This window comes from Athene noctua, chromosome 5 (genome assembly GCF_965140245.1).
Source record: "Athene noctua chromosome 5, bAthNoc1.hap1.1, whole genome shotgun sequence".
Taxonomy (NCBI): domain Eukaryota; kingdom Metazoa; phylum Chordata; class Aves; order Strigiformes; family Strigidae; genus Athene; species Athene noctua.
In genome coordinates, this window is record NC_134041.1 from 43,732,089 (window position 1) to 43,753,228 (window position 21,140).

The window sequence follows — 21,140 nt, forward strand, 5'->3', positions numbered from 1 at the left end:
GGACACAGGACAAACACACGAAAGCTCAGATTCTCTCCCTCTGGCTGCTCATTCAGCACAGCGTGCTAAAAGCTTATCTTAAACACCCACCCTCAGTTTTTATGTGGAGGAACAAAGAATGGAACAGAGTCCTTTTTCCAGTTGTTCCGTACATTTTAACACAGGGGACCAGGTTGCGTATATCTTGACTACATTGCCTAGTGCAACCACAACACAAACTTTAACAGCTCACCTTTTCTTCACAAAGAACATCTAATGTCATTCTGGATGGTGGAAGTGTGCTGCAAGTTGCATATCAGCAACATTGCCCACCACTGCATCTAGGGTCCCATTCGAGTTTCATGTTATCAGTCATTTCTCCTGGTAAGGACCGTGGGTTGTCAGACTGTTTTCACCTCTTCTGCAACTCTTCTAACTGTTAGAGAAACTCGTGAACCTCTGATTAAGGCTGTTGGAGCAGTTCTAGCTCGGTAGGAGGCAGATTCACTGATTGGCACCTGTTGGATAGATCATTTGTTAGATCTCTCCATTATTCTGCTGGATCAGCAGGTTTCCAGGTTTAAATGATGGCATGGTGCAAGACGCAGAACGCTGTTGTTTCATAATCACCCTCTAGAAGTATTTCTTTGCTGTAATAGTACTGTTATGTTGTCCTACTTTTGCTATCTACTTTCTGCATAGGCTGGGTGAATTTTTGCCCACTGCGTCACTTAGGTGTAAGACTTTGCAGCACTGGGCTGGCTGCATTTAACGTGGAGTCGGAGAGTGGGGGGGGGGGGAATATGCTGGTGGCTGCTGTCAGTGCTTTTTGTGTGACTGAGTAACACGACAATTTCGTAGTCCAGTCACAGAGCAGTAATGCATGGTACTTGTACAGTACTTTTCATTTTCAGATCAGTTAAATACTGTTCCTGGCTTACAGTATCTCACCCGTCTCTCTGTATGTTGTTAACATAGCTCACGCTCCTGGTCGCACAGGAGAGGCCAGAGCAGTCCTTCCCTCTCTGGCTGGATCAGTGACTGCCCTATATAAATCTGCATATTAAGCAGATTTGGTAATTGTTCAGACAGACTCACTTAAGTAAGAGGTGAAAATAAACTTGCTTATAAAGGCACCGCAGGCAGCACTCTCGGCTCGTATGCTACTAGACTCAAAACAGAGGCTGGTTTGTTTTCTTTTGCAGTTAGAGACTGACGATTTTTGTTCACCTTCTGCGTCGGAGTCCCATCACCATAAACCATACGCGTGTGCGAATGCCGGACTCGCTCTGTGGCAGTTTCCATCCATCTCGCGCGTTACCGCTCTACCTCTGCGCCACATGGTTCATTTCCTCGGGGACTCCCCCGCGCACCCCCAAGGTCGAGCAGCCCGACAGCCGGGCAGCAGCCTGGGCCCAACTCTGCGGTGGCTCGGCGGGACTTGGGGCTCCGCTTGTCCCGCTCGCGGGGGGCAACGCAGCGCGGCGCGGCGGCTCCCCCGCGCTGGGCGGTGGCCTCAGACTGCGGCCAGGCCGGGCGGCAGCGGCCGGGAGCTGCCCCTCCTGCCTCCTCCCCCTCCTCCGCCGGCCGGAGCGCGCCCAGAGCGGCAGGGAGAGGCCGGGAGAGGCCGGGCGGCGGCTGCCTGCGGGCCGGCAGCTCCCGGGCCGGGGCACGGAGGGGCCGGCTCCGCCGGCGCTGCCAGCCCGGCGCTAGCCCCGCCGACGTGCGCCCGGGGGAGGGCGGTGGTGGCTCCCCCCCTTCTCTATTCGCCGCACGCAGGAAGTTTATCCGGCCGCGGCTCTCCCCGCCCCGGGCACAGCGGCCCCGGCCCGGCGCCCCCCGCGGGGGGATTTAAGAGAAATACCGGCCCGGCGTGCCCGGCCGGGGGGCTCCTCCCCGTCCCGCAGCCGCCCGCGGAGCGAGTGGGGAGCGGGCGAGCCCGCCGCAGCCCGCCCACCCTCCGCGCGCGGGGCCGCTGACTGCAGTGCCCGCGGCGGCAGGGAGGCGGCCGCGCCCGGGCTGCAGCCCCCCGCCTCCCCCCCGGCCAGGCGGGCGGCGGCTCTGCGGGCGGCCCGGGAGCGCCCCCGGCGGCCACACCCCGCGGCGGGCCGGGGCCGGCGGAGGGGCGGAGGGAGGGGGCCGGCGCGGGGTGTCTCCGAGCCAGTTCTCGCGGTGCTGGCCAGGCTCAGCCTCCTTCCCCTCCCCGGCGAGCGGTGACTGTGCACGGCGGAGCGGGGAGCGCCGAGCCGGGCGCGGGGGGAGCCCGCGCCGCCTTGCCGAGCCAGGAGGGAGGCCGACGAGCAGCCCGCCCGGCCCGTCCCGGCCCGTCCCGGCTGCCCTGCCCCATGCCCCAGCGGCACTGAGCCCTCCCGCAGCCCGAACATGGCCACCACGGCAACGTGCACCCGCTTCACCGATGAGTACCAGCTCTACGAGGAGCTTGGCAAGTACGGAGCCCGCTGCGCGCCCCGCGCCGCGCCCCGCCGCCCGCCCCGGGCCCGGCCCCGGCCCTCGCCGGCGCTGCCCGGAGCCCCGCGCCGGCGACCCGGCTCTCTCCCGGCAGCCGAAGGAGGATTAGCTGCCGCGCTGTAATCCTGCTCTCCGTCCGCCCCAGCGGCATCGCCGCCGGAGGGAAAGGTGTCTCCGTCCCCGGGTCGTCCCCGCCGCTGGATGGGGTGTCCCCGCAGCCTGCCTCCGGCTGCGCGCTCCTGTTGCACCCCGGGATTTCCTCCCTCTCCCCTTCGCCCTCCTCGGGACCGGGCTGCCGCGTCCTCCTCCCCGCACCGTCTCCCTGCTACACGTTGCCGTTCCCTTCAGCTGTTTCTGCGCTGGGACCCGGCGCTGGCACCCGGCGCTGTTTCTGCCGCTCCGCGGTGCCTCGGTCCCCACTTCCTCGTCCCTGCGAAAGGACCAGGTGCTGCTGCACCGCGCTTCTCCCGGCCGCTCTCCGCGCTTGTCTCTGCATTGGCAGACCTGCTGCTGCAGCCTAGGACAGGGCTTTGCGGGTGGACCCTGGCGGGCAGGAGAGCGGCGGCGCAACGGCCGGAGTAGGATTGTGGGGACTGCGTTCCTGGGTGCTGGTGCTCCCCCCCTCCCTCCCTCCCTTCCTGCACCAGCTGCCGGGCTCTGCTGCATCTCTTCTCGCCAGCCCGGTGTCCCCGTCCCTGCCCGCACTGCTGCAGCCGTGTGTCACTGAGCCCGGGCCCCGGTGCTGGTGCTCACCTTGCTGCTTATTGGTTTGTATGTAGAGGCTGAGGAAGGGGAGGAAAAGGCAGGACTCTGCAGTGTCGGGAGGATTCATATTTTAGGCTCTCTGTAGGGCTAACTGTCTTCTGGAGCCCTTGTGCAGCTTCTGTTCCCCTTTCTTTAAATATGTATCTTTGTCCATAGACGCAGGTTTGCGTTCCTGGTCTGAAGGACTTGGAATTTTCTGCCAGTTTTCTCTTACTTGTCCTTTTCCCTATTTTGGATCTTTCCCATAAAGCCAGTTGTTACTCTTTTCCCACCCTGTTTTACTGGTTTTTTGGTTTTTTTTTTTTTTAAAAAAAAAAGAAGAGAGTGCTTTCAAGCTCTCGTCTGTGTATTCCTGTAGATTTTGAGTCCCTATCTTTTCACCTTGTTTTCTGTTGTATTATTTCTTTTTGTCCGCACAGAAATCCTTCTTCCCTCTCTCTCAGACCCCTTCTCCAAGTGGCTCTTTGGAATAGTTGTAATAATATCAATAGTTCCAGCTTGAGAAAATGTACAAAGCCTTGTAGCTTCCTACTCACTTCATTAATAGGTACATGCTTATCCTCATTTTGCAGGTGGGTAGAGAGAAGTAAGAGAACTAGTAACTTCTGCAAAGCGTTGTAGCGATTTCGTGGCACTTGAACATGGGAGAAAAAAGTCCTGGTTGTCTGATGTAACTGCTGGGGATACTGTCTTTGGGAGATGGACTTACCGGCTAGTGCTTGCAGCGTTGTTCTGAGCTGCTTGTCTCCTATTCATCAATCCCTTCATGTCCTGTTTCTGTGCCCGTATGGTCTCTCTCTTCCCTGCACAGTGTGCTGTTCTTACAGTGCTGTCTGTGAGGGGGCTTGAGGGGTCTTCAGGAAGCTTGAGTATCATGTAGACTAGGTTTTATTTGCTGATCAGACAGCATGCACTATTCATCAGAGTCATGTGTTGTTTCCCTCCTCTGTATGTCTTCTGGCCTGTCCTTAATCTGCTCTGGGGATAGAAATTGCTGCTATTGTATTCTTATTTTCAGTTTCATAGCTCCTACCCTCTTTATTTTTCTTTTAGGGGAGCCTTCTCTGTGGTCCGCAGATGTGTAAAGAAAAGTTCATCACAGGAATATGCTGCAAAAATCATCAACACAAAAAAACTGTCAGCCAGAGGTTAGTGTCTCCATCTACCCTTCTTCCTTTTATTAATAGAAAACACTTCACTGGAGTCGAAGCTGTAATAAGTTTAAGGGATCTGTAGTTGCTTGTCTCAGTCGTTATTTCAGCATTACAAAATAATTGAGTTGTGTGGCAAAGAGGCGATTGAAAGGAGGCAGCGTGGGACAGTAGGAAAAGATTTCTGTACCTGGAAATGGGTACTCTGTGAAGTGATGTTGTGGTTTTTTTCTTCTTGAGATTTTTCTTCTGCAAGTTGAGCTAGAGGTATGTTTATAGAAGATTTATGTATGTGTGTGTGTACCAATCACTCATAATAAAGAGAAGTGCTGGAGACTGATTTTGCTGAATGCCTTTTCTACCTAGGAGATCTGTCTTACCAGAACAGATGTGATTTTTTTTTTTTTGGAAGGATAGATGCTATATGCCTTGCTTCTTTCATGCTGTAGTTAAACAAGGTGTGTTTGGAAACAAACAAGGTTGCCTTCAAAGACAGAAGTAGGCTGGATGGAGCAATCTTGTGAATTTGACTTTCAACAAATTAGAACAAGTATTTGCTGTTGTTGTTAGTCCTGGAGCCTGCCAAAACCTGAGACCACACTGTAGTCTTATGAAAAGAGAAAAAAATCTTAACTCTTCCCCCAAGCTGTTGGTCTTCTGTTTTCCAGGGACATATGTATGCACAAAGGGTAGTGTACCTTGTGTATCTTCTAGTGTGTAGGGAACCCTTACAGGGATTAAGGTTGCTTTGTAGGTGGGCTGGATGAGGGGAAGAATGAGAGAAACTGAACTGCAGTAAAAGGTGCTGAAAGCAGAGTGCGACAAGTTGAGATGCTAGAGGTGACTTGTTTCTGGAAGAGGTGAACAAGACGAGATCTAAGTCTATAGAGGCCTTTCAGATTTAACAAAATGAATGTCTTAAGGCCCTTGACTGTCTTGCTAGTTGAATAGATGGCTTAATAGGGGGGTTGACTGAGAAATGAAAAAAGAGCGGGAGGAGGAGGCAAATGATCTTGATAAATCGAGAAGTGAAGAATGTTTTGCCTAATCCCTATAAAAGAGAAAAATAGAATATGTATTCTTTCTTTTGCTGGAATGTGAAATGTGATGATAATAGCAGAAGACAGCTTGAAGAATGGTGAAAAATTTCCATTTGCTGTAGTTTGCATGGAGAAGTAGTGTCAGGAGTGTTCTGTGCCATGAAGGTTGATTTTTTTTTTTTTTTTTTTTACTTAAGGAAGTAAGCATATGTGATAATGTGGTGTTTTGGTATCTAGCTTGAGTGAGGTCATGTTGAGGACCAACCAGCAGAGCCCAGAGCCCTAGATTGTTTAGGAGATGGCTGCGGATCTTATGAGAATTGGTGTCCCCTCCATGGTCAGGTGACAGTGCCTGCTGATGTAGATGGGATATCCTATCTCCTGAGTTCAAAATTAGTTCAACTTAATATGGGAGAGGTTCAAAGGATGGCTTTGCTTTGCTGACAGCCATTAATGATAGGTTCGCTCCACAGAGTTCCCTGTGCATCCTGTAGTGAGGACTAAAGCTCAGGAGAGCCATCTTCTCAGATGCTAGTGGACACAAGCCTACTCAGAGGAGGGAGAGGGTAGCTTGATAAACTGATTGCAAATGAGAAACCGTTTTCTTACAAATGAAGTGGTATTGAAGTTAACTCTGCAGACAAGAAAAATTGGGAAAACAGCAGGATGAATATAGTCGAAACAAAATTCAGAAACATAATAGCAGAACTCCAAAAGTAACAGAACAACTGATTGAGTAAATTTTTACGTGTTTGGACACCTAATGAGTTACAGAGGGAGCAATATATGGATTCTAATTGTTCTTCATATTAAGGTGATGATGGTTTTATGACTGAGCAAGTAGGAAGACTAAGTATGGGTGCATACAGCCCATGTTTTGGTCTACTACTTACTTTCTAGATCTCATACCTTCCTATTTATAAAATGCATTGAGGATACTGGCCTCGTCCTCAGCTACATAACTCGGGGCAGCTGGCAATGATTTACTTAAAAAGGTATTGCTTAGGTAGAGGGTAAGCATGGGGAGATCCAAGAAAGCAAATAGACATTTCTGCTAGTACAGAAGAATGTCAGAAACAGGGACTGATCAGGTTTCATTGCAGTCTTATCTGAGGACTAAAGAATCTGTATTTACAGTGAAGAGTGGATGGTGACTTCAGCTGATTATATAGGTTCCTCAGTTATTCCAGCTGTCTTTGCTGATAGCTCAAGTGGTTAGTACAAAAAGGGACCGAATATTTTGATAGGAACTTATTGAATTCACCTTGGAATAGGTCTTCAAAGCACTGAAGGAAAAATGCATGCTATTTAGACATTGCAGCTGTAAATCAGTGATTAGCGAGATTTGATTCAGCAACCTGAAAATGAAAGTTTCAGGGAAAGGCATTTTAAAAAGCTGTCTCCCACGGGAGAACTATGGTGTTAATTCTGCAGTATCCTGGATATATGCTGGTTGATGCTTCCTTTCCCCAAGCTGGCAGTTCTCCCTTGGGAGGCCATGTCTCTGCCCAGCGCTACTTACTCGTGGGGCTTTCAGGTGCACCCAGTGCATGCCTGTCTGTCACACAGGTTAACCAACCCACCCTCCTGACCTGCCTCCTGCGCTGTTGGTTTTCTTCTAGGCTTGGTCACAGCACCAGAATATTCCCTCATGTATGAACAACCTGCCCCTCTCCAACTTAAGCATAGCTACATTTAATGTTTTGTACCTTCTCTAGCAGAATTTGAACCTGTTTGTAATAACTGCTACTTCAAGAGTCAGTGTCTTGCTGCTGCTGAGAAGTATGGCTAGCCCGTTGCTGCTTCACAGAAGTTTTGCCTGCTGTAGTGCTTCCATTGATTACGTCCACGGAAATAGTAGCAAAGCCTTGCTCTCCTTCTGTGGTACTTACTGTTACCTTTATTTTTCAAGACTCTTGAAGAAATGCTAGGTAGCTGACTGGGAAGTGCTGAATAGCTTGTACAAAGCTGAAAAGGAGGGAGACGAACACTTCAGGGTGATTTGTATGCGTTTAAAGGGTTCTGTATTACTTGACATGTTTATCAAACTGTTTTCTTAAAGCAGTAAAGAGTTGAAGTGGCACGGTGCTGTTACAGGGCTTTGCTGTAAAAGCAAGGAGGATGAATGTGGTGCTGGTCTTTGTGAAGGGCGGTCCTAACAACTTCAGTCTAGTAAGCTTCACCCTTTGTAAAACACAAAGTCAGATGTTGAGAGGAGAGTCTGTTTCTCTATTGTCTATGATTTTTGGATTCTTGTTCTCATTCTTTTTTAATAAATCATGTCAGTAAGAGCTGGTCTAGATTAAAATTCATATTTCTGCTTTAATGAAGTATTTGATATTATTCATATTGTGTTGATGCTTAAGACTGCCCAGTGAAGAGTATGCCAAGAACTTTAATGTTAAATAGGGGCCAAATGCTTGTGGAAAGGGAGGGGAAACAGACTTCACCTCAGTCAGTGCTCAGCTGACATATAAAAGCAGTGGTTATTACACATGGGGGAAATACAGTGCTTCAGTCATCTGAAGTCCCTATGGGATTGAACACACAGGCTTTTACCAGAGCTACAGGTAGAGGGAAGTAATAAATCCAATTTTTTGCAAGTTGTTTTGTGGGTCACCAGAATGCTTTTTGAAGATGAAAATTCATAGGAAATAATGCTTCAGTTCCTGGACAGCAGTGAAGTTCAAAAAAAAAAAAAAAAAAAAAAATTGCTTGCAGTGATCAAAAGGATCAAGAGAGAACAGTTGCTTTAATAGCAGTAGGGAAATATCCAGGATTTGACTCTCCAGTATGTAGTTTAAGCGATGGTCCTGCATTGGAAGGAGGTAGGCAGAGCTCTATCGTGGTAATTTTTAGGATGTTGTTTATACCAAATAGTGTACAGTGATCCTACCACCATGTGTAGGAATTTTGGCTCTTGTTTGTTTGGGGTTTTTTTGGGAGAGGGGAATCTCTGTGCATTATTACATCTATTGTAAATTTCATTTGCTGCTGAAAATCTGTATCTTTCAACTCTTGCAAGTGACATCTCTTGATGGAAAAGTGAAAAGCAGCTGTCTTGTAAGTTAGACCGCCTCACTGCTTTCTTCTTGTTGTGACTTTGCTCTTGCCTGTGGAATAAAGAGGTGGATTCTCTCCCTTGCTCTCCATTTTTCCAAATTTGTAAACCAGATTAAAATTTGCAGTCTACCCAGTTATTTTGTTGTTCCTGTAGGAGATTATGTGGATTGTGGGAGGAGCAGGGAATTACCTCTGTGTGTCAAACCCTGACAGGAAAAAAGCGCTCTCTACACTTCCAGCTCAGCTCTTTTTCATACACCTCTCTTCGCCTGGCTTTCAGTTCCGTAGTGGTTGCTGATTTGGGCTTTACAGTACGTTTTGTTGGAGGTATCAGTAGTAGCTTTCCTGGACACTGAAATGTGGACCTGGAATACTGCAGAGGAAGTTTAGCAGCCCCAGTCCCTACCCTCTACCTTGCTCTGCTCAGTAAATGTTCTTATAATAGCAGGTGTTTGCCTTCGGATTCTCTGGGACTGCTCCCGTGGCTGCCGCGTTCGCAGCGCCGGGGGTGCCGCACAGCCGGCTGCGTTAGGTGGGCGCAGCGGTGGTGCAGTGCAGCCCGGCACCTCGGCTCCGGGGGAGAGCGGGGGGAGCCCGCCGCGCCGCTCCCGGGAGGCTGCAGCTCGAAGCCGAACTCGTGTAGAAATGTGGAATGCGGTAGGTGTCCTCTGTGCGTGCCCGGGCTCCTGGGCTGGGGACAAATGTCCCCTTCCGCGCAGAGGACGGCAGGGCAAACCGCGTCTGCTCGGCTGGAGTTGCGGAGCAGCCCAATAGGGTCTGGTCCCTTGGTGTGTGGGGGGGCTGCCCTTCCCGCAGGGTGGGCCTTGGGCTGGGTGTGGAGAGCTCCCCTCGCCCCAGCTCCTCCTCCGCCTCCCGCCGCCGCCCGCGGGGAGCCAGAGCGATGCTGCGCTGAGGGGGCGCACGGCGGAGGAGCTGAGCTGCAGGGAGCGACTTGCTTGGCGGTCCTGGCGCGCGTGGCGGGGGTCGGAGCGGAGGGCTGCGCCCCGCAGCGCGGCGGGGCCGCCTGGGGGAGCGGGCGGCTGAACCCTCCGCTCTGCACCGCAGCGCACACGCGTGCGCGGGGGGGGGCGGGGGGGCTGCTCTGCTGATGTCACAAACTGCAGCCCGCTGCCGCCCGCCAGCAGCCTGCCTCCCACCTCCTCCTCCTCCTCCCCCCCGCCGCCGCCCGCAGCCCCCCGCGCAGGGGAAGAGGGGTTCGGGCGGTCATGTGTGCCTAGGGGAAGCGCCACTGGAAGAGAAGGGGTGTGTGTAAAAGCAGAGACCCTGACCCTGGAGGAGAGGCCGGGGCTCGGAGTTTGCTGGGGCCGCCGGGGGTCAGCCTGGCTTTTCGGCCGCCCCGACCCAAGGGCGCAGGCAGGAGAGCGCCCTGGCATGAGAGCCGGCAGAGATTGGCGGGGTGGCGAGCGGTGGAAGCCTTGCTAACGCTGTGGCTCGCTCTGGCCAGAAGCTGGCTTCCTCCCGCTGTGGATGCCAGTGATGGCTGGGGTTACCCCAGGTTGCCTCTCAGTTTACGCTGTATATTTTATAAAGGAGCTGGAACAGAGCAGACAGGATTTCAGCTCGTGTCTATCTTCTTAGTGGTCACATTGAGTATTAAATTTCCAGCAGTAACAATGGGGGGGGGGGCAGTGGGCACACAGATTGGGCAGGAGCTCCTACTGCCTCCACGTCAAGTGGGAGAAAGGTGCTTGGCAAGAGAGTTTGGTTTCTTGTTTTCCCAGTATAAACTGGATTTGTGTACGGCAGAGATGTGATTAGACGTAACTCCTGCACATGTCCCAAAGCCCTTGGCTCTAGAACATTTGCTCTGATCAGTGAGCCACGACTGAAATACTTCCAGGTGTCTCTCCAGTGAAGAGTAGTATGTTGGGCACACTTAAGTATTTGGGGCAGTGTGGGCTACTTGAATTTCTTGTAAGAAGGATAGGGTGCAAAAGCTATGGATTTTTTTTTTTTGTTGGTTTTGGGGCATAGAGTGGAAATTTCACTGCCTCCAAATTTAATCCTTCTTTGGACAGTACCAAACCATCACTGCCAGAGGAGGACTCATCCATAGATCATAAGGAAATTTCTGAAGAGTGCTTCACCCCCCAGACAGTGCATCAGCACCACAGTTTTAGGAGAGGACTATGAAAATCTTCTTGTTCCCTTCCACACCCTGAAAGTATTTTAGTTTTTCTGGCCCTGCAGATTGGATGAAGACAATTTTTAAAAGGGAAGCATGCTATTATTAAAAAAAATTCTTTCCACTCTGCCATCTATGAGCACCATCTGTCTGCTTCACAACCCTGACAACCAGGGCATCACTCCCTTTTTACTAATTCTGGCCTGTCACCTGTTTTGGTGTTTCAGGTGTTTCTTTTTCTTTTCTCTGATCTTGAAATATCTTGATTTTCACCAAGATAACAGACTTTACAAAATTGTTAATTTGCCACTGTTTGACTATGGAATGAGATATTGTGTTGGCTGGGACAGGGGAAGAGGGCACTGTCACCTGTCACCAGGATCACCAATGCAGGAAAGAAGCCTTGAATGTTGTAAAAGGAAATGTGAGGTGAGACCGTTTTGTGTTTGCCTGCAACAGGAGTGATGTCAGTGCTCAAAGTAGTCATCCTGGGGAAAGCAGAGAGGCATTGGTTTCTGATGGGCAAATGCGTACTTAAGATTTTGAAGTGCTTGCTAGATTATTTTTTTTTATTGTATGGGGAAAATGTCAAGCTGTAACTTAACTGTAGTTCCTGTTGGCTCTTATGACATGGGGTCCTATGAGTTATGCGGACCTCCGGTTCCTTTTTGTACATTCTTAAATTTAATGTCTCTTTAAAAATCACTGTATACTTCTGTTACAGCTCCCCAGACATTCTGGTATTGCTGCCTACATGATTTTTGGAGAACAGTAGCAGAATACTTCTGAAGAGATGGGCTGACAGTATCTTTAGAAATCAGCTTTTTGAACACTGAGAGTAGCCAAAGATCAGTGGGGCGTGGATTTATCTTTCTGGGGAAACTGAGTTTATAGTTGTTAGATTTTGATTCCTCATAGCTTTTTCCACCAGTTTTTCTCTGGCTCCCTTTCTTTCTGTTTTAATTTTGAATTTGTCTTAAATGTTCATTTGTCTCTTGTGGATTGGTTATTTTAACCAGTGATTGTATTAATCCATAATGCTTTGATTGAAAATATCCCTTTAGTGTTGCTGCTTTACCCTTTCCTTCCTCCCAGAGAATATTGCGGGATTCCCATTGCTCCCACCTGTTAGAAGAGCAGAGTGGCGAAGATGGTGGCTGGTGCAAGTGGCTAATTACTGATGACTCAGAAAATAATTCAGAGATGTAAGGAGAGCTGGTTAATGTTGTATCTTGCCTTTTTGTGATGGGGTCAGGAGAGGAGGAAATAACTGGGGCTTTACTCCTGGTGTTGGGATACATCTTGCTCTGTTTCTGGCAGAGTCAGAAGAATTCCCTGTCTGAGATGTGAGTAAATACGATGACCTTTCAGAGAATGTGTGCGCATATAGATGTGGTACTGTACTCTCAGCACTTTTATGTTCCTGAGAGCATGCGTTACATATCTCTCCAAAGCGGTGACCTGCTGTCCTGCTGCTTTAATCCAAAGTTCCCATCTTGAGTTAGCATTCTTCGAAGCATCCTCAGCCCTGGGCTTTCAGGTGGCTGGAGTCTGCTTAGCAGTGACACTGGGACAAGTCCAGTTAGTGTCCCCTTTCTGAGAAGGGTTCTAGCTAATCTTTTCTTGTTGCTAGAAGGCACGGGTGATTTGACCATTAAACACAAGACCCTTTTTCTGCGGGGCAGCAAAGGTAGCATGTGTCTTTGAAATGCTGTTGTTAGTGTGATTTTGTCAGAGTCCCAAAAATTGAGCTGAGAGCCATCTTGGAGAAAAGAGTAGGCATTGTGGGAATGAAGATACAGTTCATTTAAGAGGAAAACAAAACCCATACAAACAAATTTCTAGGGAAGGAAGGTGGCTGTGAAGGTGAGCCTGGGAGTGGGCATAGGTCTTTGCAGTCCTACCGAGCCAAAGGCTAAATGTCAGAGAAGGCAGGGAGTGGCAGCCTGCCTGCTGTGCCAGAGCTGCTGGGTTATCTCTGGGGGGCTGTTGCCCCAGTGGCAAACAGGGACTGAAAAATTTACCAGATGCATGTGAGCCAAAGGATTAAACTTCCTCAAAGGAGTAAAGGGAGGGGGGGAGGGGGGGTGGTGATGATGTATTATGGAAGGACAGCATCCTCCTGAGAAATACCAGGCTCACTCTTCTATAGCCACTGGGATGGTGGTGGAGAATGCCGCCTGGCATTCCTCCTCTATTCTAAACTCTGGGCAGTACTGCTCTGACAGATCTGCTCTTTGAAGAGGAGGTGAATGCACCCTGCTTTCACTGGGTAAATCGGCAAGTTTTGCATTGTTTGGGCAAGTGAAATGTAAGAAGTGGGAAAAGATGGTGTCTGTTCTTTCTGTCTTTTTTGCTATTCCCTATACCCACAAATAACTCTAGTTCTCTACCTTGTGCTTAGAGCTTTTCTGCATCAGAGTCGGTGCAAATAATCAAGTCTCAGTGTTGCCTGCAGGTTTCAGACAATCGAACATGAAGCTAATCAGCCTGCACTAGTGTTATCGATAATGCAAGGCTGTTGTCATTGAAAATGTCTGATGCAAAACTGTGTCAACACTATTAGGGCTAGTACTGGTCTTGACCCTGCATACTGCTGTTGTCCCTGCTAGCTTCCCTTCCCAGAGCTGGAGTGGTGTCCCTGCATATTAGACCTGATAGCATGGAAAGGAGGGCCTGGATGGTGGGCAGGTAGCGTGTGAGAGAGGCCAGGCTTGAGCAGTTTTCCCACCACTGGAGTCTAAGGGAAGTCCTAACGCTACCCTGTGCTGCAGCCTCCTTTGCGGAGGTCGATCATTATAAAGACTGGTCCTAGAAGAATTAGTCATTTGACTGGGGAACGAGGAGCTGGTGATGGGGTCTCTGCCCTCAGTGCCCCATAGCTTGAAATGTGGTACCAGTTGGTTGTTTGCAGTACTGCCCATTATCATGGTAGCTTTTTGCAGGCTGCCTCAGGAAAGACTTGTGTCATCATGCCTGGCAAATGCCTGTGCAGCAACACACATACTAGCATAGAATGTTTGTCTGCAGACTTAGTAAGAAAGAATTGCGGTAATTAAAACTAGTGTGTTTTGTTTTGTTTTTCTAGAAGGGCTTCTTCAACTTTAAACTTTTATTTATGAAAGGAGGCATTAGTATTCGTGGAAATTAGTGGTATAGGTCTTTCCTGCTAGCTCAAATCCCAGTGGGCTTTTTAAGCCCCTGTGAATACAGACCATGAGTGAGAACAAAGATGTTAAGGCTCCAAAGCCAGTTCCTGAAAGCTTGTGGAAAGAATTCTTTCCTTTCCCTTCCCTCACTTCCACTCCTCTTCTAGGCACCCCAGTTAGCTGGTGTAGGCTGCAGCTTGTCTAGTGGAGTAACTCAGTATTTGGATGTGCTTTATCTTCTGCTTTTACTGTGTCATCTCTGGTAAGTCAGTTGGTGTAGACTGTGGTAAGTGATAGCCGTGAAGAGAGAGATGTCATTTTTTGATGTTGAAGACAACTCTCCTTTGAAGGAGGAGGAGGTTTTCTCAATCCCAGGGGAGCATTGAGAAAAAGAGGACTGACACAGCCTGAAGTCTGAAGTGAAAAGAGGAGGGAGAACAGCTTTAAATACATCTTTAAACTTAAGTGCACAGTATTTTTTTCTTTCCTCTGAGCCCTCTTTTACAGGTGGAACTGATTGTAAGATAGCTCAAGAAGGTGAGTTTTACCCTGACTTCTCTCTTGAAGGAGATTATTTCCTGAACCTGTTGCTTTGTTCCAAATCTGCCATACATTCCAGAGGGGTCTGCAGTTGGTGGTCTTGCTTCTGAGTGGGGGATCTCCTTGCCTGTGCAGCAGAATGTAGTCAGTCTGCAAAGTTCCCTGCAGCTCTGGAGATGTGAGAGATATGTGTGTTGATCCTCCTGCTGTGCTTGCTGCTAGAGATATGATATCATACACCTGACTTGAAATGTGACTTCAGAGGGGATAGTCCAGTGCTTTCTTAGGGACACACTTACTAGATGCACATTTCAAATAGCGTGGGTGCCCTGGAAGCTTTTACAGGGAAAACAGCTTGTTAAACCTCTTGTATTGGTCTCCCGTGCCTGCCAAATATACTTAGCATTTCTACTGTAGTGTAGCAGCTGTCATTCTGAAAATGCCCTTGTGTATCTTGTTCTTTTTTTTCTTTTTTTTTCTTCCTACACCCTTGTGTAAAAGCATATAACATTTTGTGGGTGATGGGCCAAGAAATCACCCAGGGTGGCTGGAGGAAAAGATAGATATGGAATAAGCAAGTTGTCTTTAGTGCCCACTGTAACCCACAGGGACTTGCTGTAAGGTTGTTCTTGGAGGCTTGTAGAGAGGTCTGGTGATGCCAAGCAGGAGTTCTTTCTGTTGTTTGCCTCAAGAGTTAGTGTGCTGTTAAGTTTAATTTTGCCTGCCTTGGGGCCTCTCCATCTAAGCTTTGGGTATCAAATGTCCTCTGTTGAGATTGTGTTGGAGGGATTAGAAGACTTGAAGTTGTGCAGCTTTATCCTATAACTTGTGCCAGTGCAGAGACAAAGCTCAATCGTGATGGATGTGCTTCTTCAGTGCAAGTTAAAGTAGTGATTCATAGCTCTTGTGTTACTTTAAATATTCCTGATTTTTAGACTGCAGGATTGAAAAGTGACTTCCAGCTCTGCCCATTTTTGTTTGACTAGTATGTCATCTGGCCTAGAATCTGCCAGCTCTGCAGATTAGGATATTGTGTTGTGTTTACTGCTTGTTATGAAGTTGCCCAGGTAAAAAATTTCAGTTGTTAGCCTGATCAGTGCAGAGCAATGATCCACAGCCTTCTGAGACTGCAGAATTGCTCCTGCACTTAATGATGTAGAGGAGCAGACTGTTGGTCAGCTCGTCTTTTCTGTGGAAGCACTTCTGTAGCAGCAGACTGGGAGTCAGGCTCTCATAACGCACTTGTCTTCTCCAGACAGCCAAGTTCAGCATCAGAGATATGAAAAAAGAGGAACAAGGTAGTTTGCTTTTTTGATAACCATTATCAAATACTGCTGACAAGTCCAGGGGACTCTCCCTGCTGCTAGCAGTTTATGTTGCTGCAGAGCTGGTTACCCAGCTTTAAAGAAGCGCATTATGCCTTGTTAACTCTTTGTGGCTGGGTACACTTAGTTTCTTCAGTAGTCCCAAAGATGAGCTTAAAAAGTTTTCCCACCCACCACCTCACAAATGGTCAAGAAGTTTCTTGTCTTTCCTAGGTTTTTCGGCCTGCTTATCTCCCTGATGAAATATGAAATGTTAACTGCTGCCATTTTTTCTTGTTCGAAGAACAAGCTAAAACTCCTTCCCCATCTTGGAAACAAAACTCGGGTCTCACCAATGCAGTTAGCTTATCTGAGGAGGTGGGGGGGGCTGGCTTGGGAATGAGGAAACATGCAGCTCGACTGAACCAGAGGAATTTATATTCTTCCTTCTGCATCTCTGAAATCCTGGATCCTGCATTGCAGTGACTTGGCAGAGACCTGCTTCCCTGCCACACTGTTACCTTGTCTGCTAACCAGCTGTAGTCTGATACTTATTTAGCCAGTTCATCCAAACCCGCTGGCACTTGATGTAATCTGCTGATGGGGAGAAGAAAGGAGCTCACTTGGCGGGATTTCTCTTTAAGCTGTACACTTCAGGACTCTCTGTGCATACTGGGATTGAGACAGTCACTGGAGTTCTTGCATAGGTTGCGGTGGCTGTGAATGCAGTGGAGAGGTTGCTGGTATGGCTGTGTTGCCTTCGAAGCAGCTCCATGCCCTAGTCTCACTTACTATATGTCCAGTTTAAGACAATTAAGCAATGCAGCTGTTATCGGGGAAGTTCTGTAAATCAAGAGAGAGCAAGCACAAGCAAGCCCAGGGTCTGCAGTTGTGGCTGGGTTCTCCCCACAGCACAGGGAAACTTGTTTAGAAAGACTTTTTACAGGAGGAGGAGGAGGAAGGGAGAGCCCCTCCTTTCTGTGCCTGTGTCTGCACCAGCTATTCAAGAGCTGGAAAATGTATGAAAAAGCACACTGAGTTAGCAGCCCTGGAACTGGAAAATCCTGTCATGCTTTTTCCCCTTCTCACACTGCCACAGAATCTAACCAGGTGTTTGCTTAGGACCGGTCCTGTCAGGATGTCTTTATTGCCCACTCCTTTCTCAAACAGGATGTCCTGTTACAATTTGGAGCTTGTGAGCTTCTGCACGTGACTCAGAAGCTCACAGAGGCCTCGTGAGTCCCAAGTTTATTATTCTTCACTCCTCCATTGCACGGGTTGTCAGAGCGACCACTTGCTGGTGCAAAGGATGCTGGTGAGTTGTGGGGATGCTGTGGTGCCAGGGAGGAAGCCCACAGATGGAGTCAGCTGGAGTGCCAAGGCTATGCAGGTGTTGTACCCGACTGGGGACAGCTGTTGAGTGACGTCGTACAAGGAGGAGGAGAGGGGCTGCATACTGTGGTAGCCCTGCTGCAAGTGGGGCAGATACACTCTGAGGGGAAGCTCAGCAAGGGTTGCAGCATCAAAGTGCATGTCAGAGAAGCTGGCTGGAGAGCATGTGGCTTTGAGCACATGGCTGAGGAGTGGATGGTTTACTGTCCTGCTCTTTCCCTGCCCCTCTGCTTCTCCAGTGTGTAGAAGCCCTTGGAAAGACTGCCTGGGTATCAGCTATGCCTGGGAGTACTTGTAGGATTGTTTGCTGGTTCCCTAACCACAAGTTTCTGAGGATATTCTGGTGAAGAAGGTCCTCCGTGTTTTCTACAGTTAAGTAGCTGGGAAACGTGATGCCTTCCCACAAAGATCCACAGAGGTATCTGGAGCTCCCTGGGCTAGAGCTGGAGAGGGCCCCACAGGACCTTCCTTAAAGGTGGCTGCAGGTGGGGAGGATGCTTGCTCTTTTTCACTCTGGTGCTCCGTGGGCAAGGCTCCCTCCTTCACTGCATTTAAAAGTATTCTGGGTTTCTACTTCCATTTCTTTATTCTGCTTTGGAAACCATCTCCTATTGACAGTCATTGGTGATGTAGTTGAAATTGGTGTATGATTCACCACCTGCTTTTCCTCCTCTGTTTCCTCTCTGCCTCTCTTGTTTGTCTGGGCTTTTGTTGTCCCTCTTGTAATAACCTAATTGTGCTAACCATGTATAAGCAATGTTCCCTCCTCTTGCCGGGGGACTGGCTGACTTGTTGTAAGAAGTTATTTTTAGGGTTTGCTTCCTGGGATATTCTACCCGTGGCCAGTTATGGTGATGAAAATATCACTGAGATGCAGAAAGGACTCGCAACTCATTGCTAGCATGCTGATCTTTCTGTTGTAAGGGTGTTCATGGGGGACAGACATGAGTCCCTTACCACTACATCACCTGTGATTAGGGAGATAGCCACAATGACTGTGCAGCATGACTCCCTGTGAAAAGCAGACTGAGCTTCCAGGGTGATAGGTTATGTTGCAACTGAATTGGCCCAGGGGAAAAGAAAAAGGAAAGAAAAAAAAAAAAAAAAGCACGTTTATTTGCTTGCACTAGAGTTTGTTTCTGCCCTTTTTCTTTTTTGTACATGGGGATGTCAGTGCTGCAGAGCTCTGTGTTGGTGGACAGGGCTGTCCCTAACAGGCAATTTGCTCCTTGTACTGGATGTATTAGGTTGCACTGGGTTGCTGCCAAATGCCTGGTCTAGACTAGAGGAGAAGGTGTGTGCTTATTCTTTTTAAATGCTTCTCCCACCCCAGATCTGCCACTTGTAACACCTGAAAAAGTTGATCTTTATGGCAGCTATAGCTAGCAAAGCATGAATGTAGTACAAACAAATTACAGAGCCCAGCTGAATGAGGCCACAGGTTGACAGTGTGAAGTCTCTGGTGACAGTGTTGGTTTAAGGAGCACCTGCCTCTTTTCCTGGGGATATCTGTTCATTTCTCTTTATCACAGCAAGCCTCTTTCCTCTTCCTTTTGGATCAGGAAACCAAGATCAGAAGAATCCTTCAGTAAGGAATTATTGTAGTGGTGAGGATGGGAAGGCATTTGGTTTCCAGACAGGTTTTTCAGAGCAGCCATAGAAGTGGTTGCTTGGGTGTAGCTCTGGGAACCAGGATCTCCTGCAGTTGTGCATGTGGAGTGGTACGTTAGTGCACCAGACAGCACACCAGCTGGTGGTGTGGGGATAGCTCTTGTGTGCCTGTACTGTACTCCTGGAAGAGGTTGAGACCCCTGAGTGGCTTTGGATTGAGGTAACAGGGAATATTAATGTGGTTTTCAGGCCTGATGCCATTGGGACTGTGAAACTGGGTGGCTGTGGTGCAGGGGTGGTGGCAACAGTCTTGAAGGGGTGAGTGCTGTGCCTGTGCAATGTGCAGCCTTGCCAGCTGCCCAAAGGGGAGCCTGTTTACAGAAAGACTGGGAGACTCTCCTTCCTGACTAGTTAGGATCTTCAAAGTTATCAGTGCTTAGAAACTGTTTTGTGTATGTTTTGAAGTAATCCTTACACTTAAAGTTGCTTTAGTGTATGGTAACTTTTCCGCTTAAAATGTCGTCTTGCTGTCTCACTTCTATACAGTATCTAGAAGTACCTTTGCACTTGGCATCTACAGGATTGAATTTCTGGACTCTTCAGGGGCTGGAGGCAGCCATGCTGTCTGTTTCCTCCCCTGCCTCCTAACTGCTGTGGGGACTTACTGATACATGGTGCGTTTTGCCCTTTTGTATAGAAGTGTTTTGGTGGCTCTGCTATAGGTGATATCTGGCGTGGCGCATATGTGTGTTTTAAGTCTTCGCTCACTGAAATTTCTTGGTAGCCTGTTCTGTATTTACAGTTTTCTTTGCTTAATTTAAAGTTATCCTAGTATTGCTAGAGGAACTTAGTCTTAAAATAGATGGTTCGGCCTTTTTTTTTTTTTAATTATTTTAGTCTTCTGAGACTTGATGTTTCATCTTGTCAGAAGAGCGTATTTTGACAGAGGTATTATCTCTTTTTGGAGAGAAGTCATTCAGCACTTGGATGCAGAACCATTCATCTGTGCCCTCAAGAAGATTTTTTTAATTTAGTTTGCTCCTCTCATTTGTGCCCCTCAGATACCAAATCGAGGCAACATTTTCATCAGACTTCCCTCTCAACTGGTTGGAACAGCTGAAAAATAAGCAATAAATGTAGGCTTGCTGTTGTATAGACACAGGCCCCCCAACGTGTCTCATGCAGTGTAGAATGGCATTCTGCTGAATGCCAGTATTAGAAGCATGCAGAAATTCTGTGTTTGTGTTTCCCTCCTGAGCTTTCATCATTTGGGTTCAAACATAGATTTTCTTGGTTCGTTCAAAAGAAATCCAGCTATTTGATGACCAGTGACTGCATTATCGTATAGCATTTTGTTCAAGGGCCACATCATACAGATATGTTGTTGGAAAACTGGGGGCTGGATGCAGTCAGTCTTCAGTCTTGGACAGCCCTGATGGTGGTGGCTGAATTGAAGTCTGTTGGGGTTGTATGAGAAGGAGCCTGCGTAGCCCTCCTGAACAGGGCAGCCTTATGGTTTCTGTTCATATGTTGGCAGAAGTGAAGTCAGTGACAGGAACTTCCTCTTCCAAGTAGAGTTTTTTCCCCACGGTGTTTTTAGGGCTTTGCTCTCTGTATGGAAGGGGATGGGTGTTTAGTCTTGTTCTCCAGGAGTTTAATTGTGCACACCCCTTGTCCTTCCACTGCACTGTGCTCCTCTGCACCACCACAAAAATGTTCCTGCAGCTTTATTTAGCTATGTACACTTAGTCTTGCTTTGTTGTTTCCCCCATCAACTATGTAATGCATCAATAGCTTTCATTAAGCATTCTTTTATACTTCCAGTACCACTACTGGGCAGGGAAGTGTTAGCCCTGTTTTACACTTGGAAATACTGAAAGAGATGAAAATTTTCAAGTGCTTTCTAGAACACGTGGCAATTAGCCATAACAAGTTAGGAAAAGAGTCCAAGTCATATTCTTTGCTATAACAGTGGTAAGAATAGTGTAGGTAGAAAAAAGACTGCATTTGGCAGGAAACTAGCATGGGCTAAAGCATGTAGTATGAAGAGGAGTTGTAGTGTAGTTTGGTTGCAGGAGTAGGACTGTGATGTGTTCCTTGTACTACTTTTTCCCTGATTTACCTATTGTTTATGGAATACAGCTCTGAAATATGCTGTTGGGGATGCCTTTGGATTCTCTGTCTTTCTATTATTTCTCTGGGTGATAAGAGACTGTTTGAAAACTAGTGGTAATTGCTGGTGGTAGAGAAGGCTCTTACACAGATGACAATAAACAGCGCATGATTTTTTTTTTGGTGTGTGTTTGTGAAGACTGATCAGAAAAAGTAAAGAACATCACTGAGATATAAAATTGTTTCCTTGTATCAGTCATAACTGCAGGAATGGGGACACCTGCAATAGGTTGCTTTCTGAAGCAGGTTAGAGTAAGGTGACAAAAGTGAAAACTTAGCTCTCTAGGATCAGCAACTGTACCTAAGAGTGGAAATAAGAGCAATCTGATGACAAGAATTTAGATAAATTCTAAAACTGG

The 21,140-nt window shown here is 48.1% G+C and overlaps 1 protein-coding gene across 24 annotated transcripts in view; it reads left to right on the plus strand.

The window, feature by feature from the left end:
- Nucleotides 1–2,119: 2,119 nt before the first annotated feature.
- CAMK2G (calcium/calmodulin dependent protein kinase II gamma) overlaps nucleotides 2,120–21,140 on the plus strand; it is a 121,579-nt gene continuing 102,558 nt past the window's right edge. For all 24 annotated transcript variants that reach the window (XM_074907219.1, XM_074907217.1, XM_074907227.1 and 21 more), the window contains exons 1-2: nucleotides 2,120–2,426; nucleotides 4,267–4,361. In XM_074907219.1, the coding sequence (XP_074763320.1) occupies nucleotides 2,362–2,426; nucleotides 4,267–4,361 (160 nt within the window). In that variant the 5' untranslated portion in view covers nucleotides 2,120–2,361. The remainder of the gene's footprint in view (nucleotides 2,427–4,266; nucleotides 4,362–21,140) is intronic.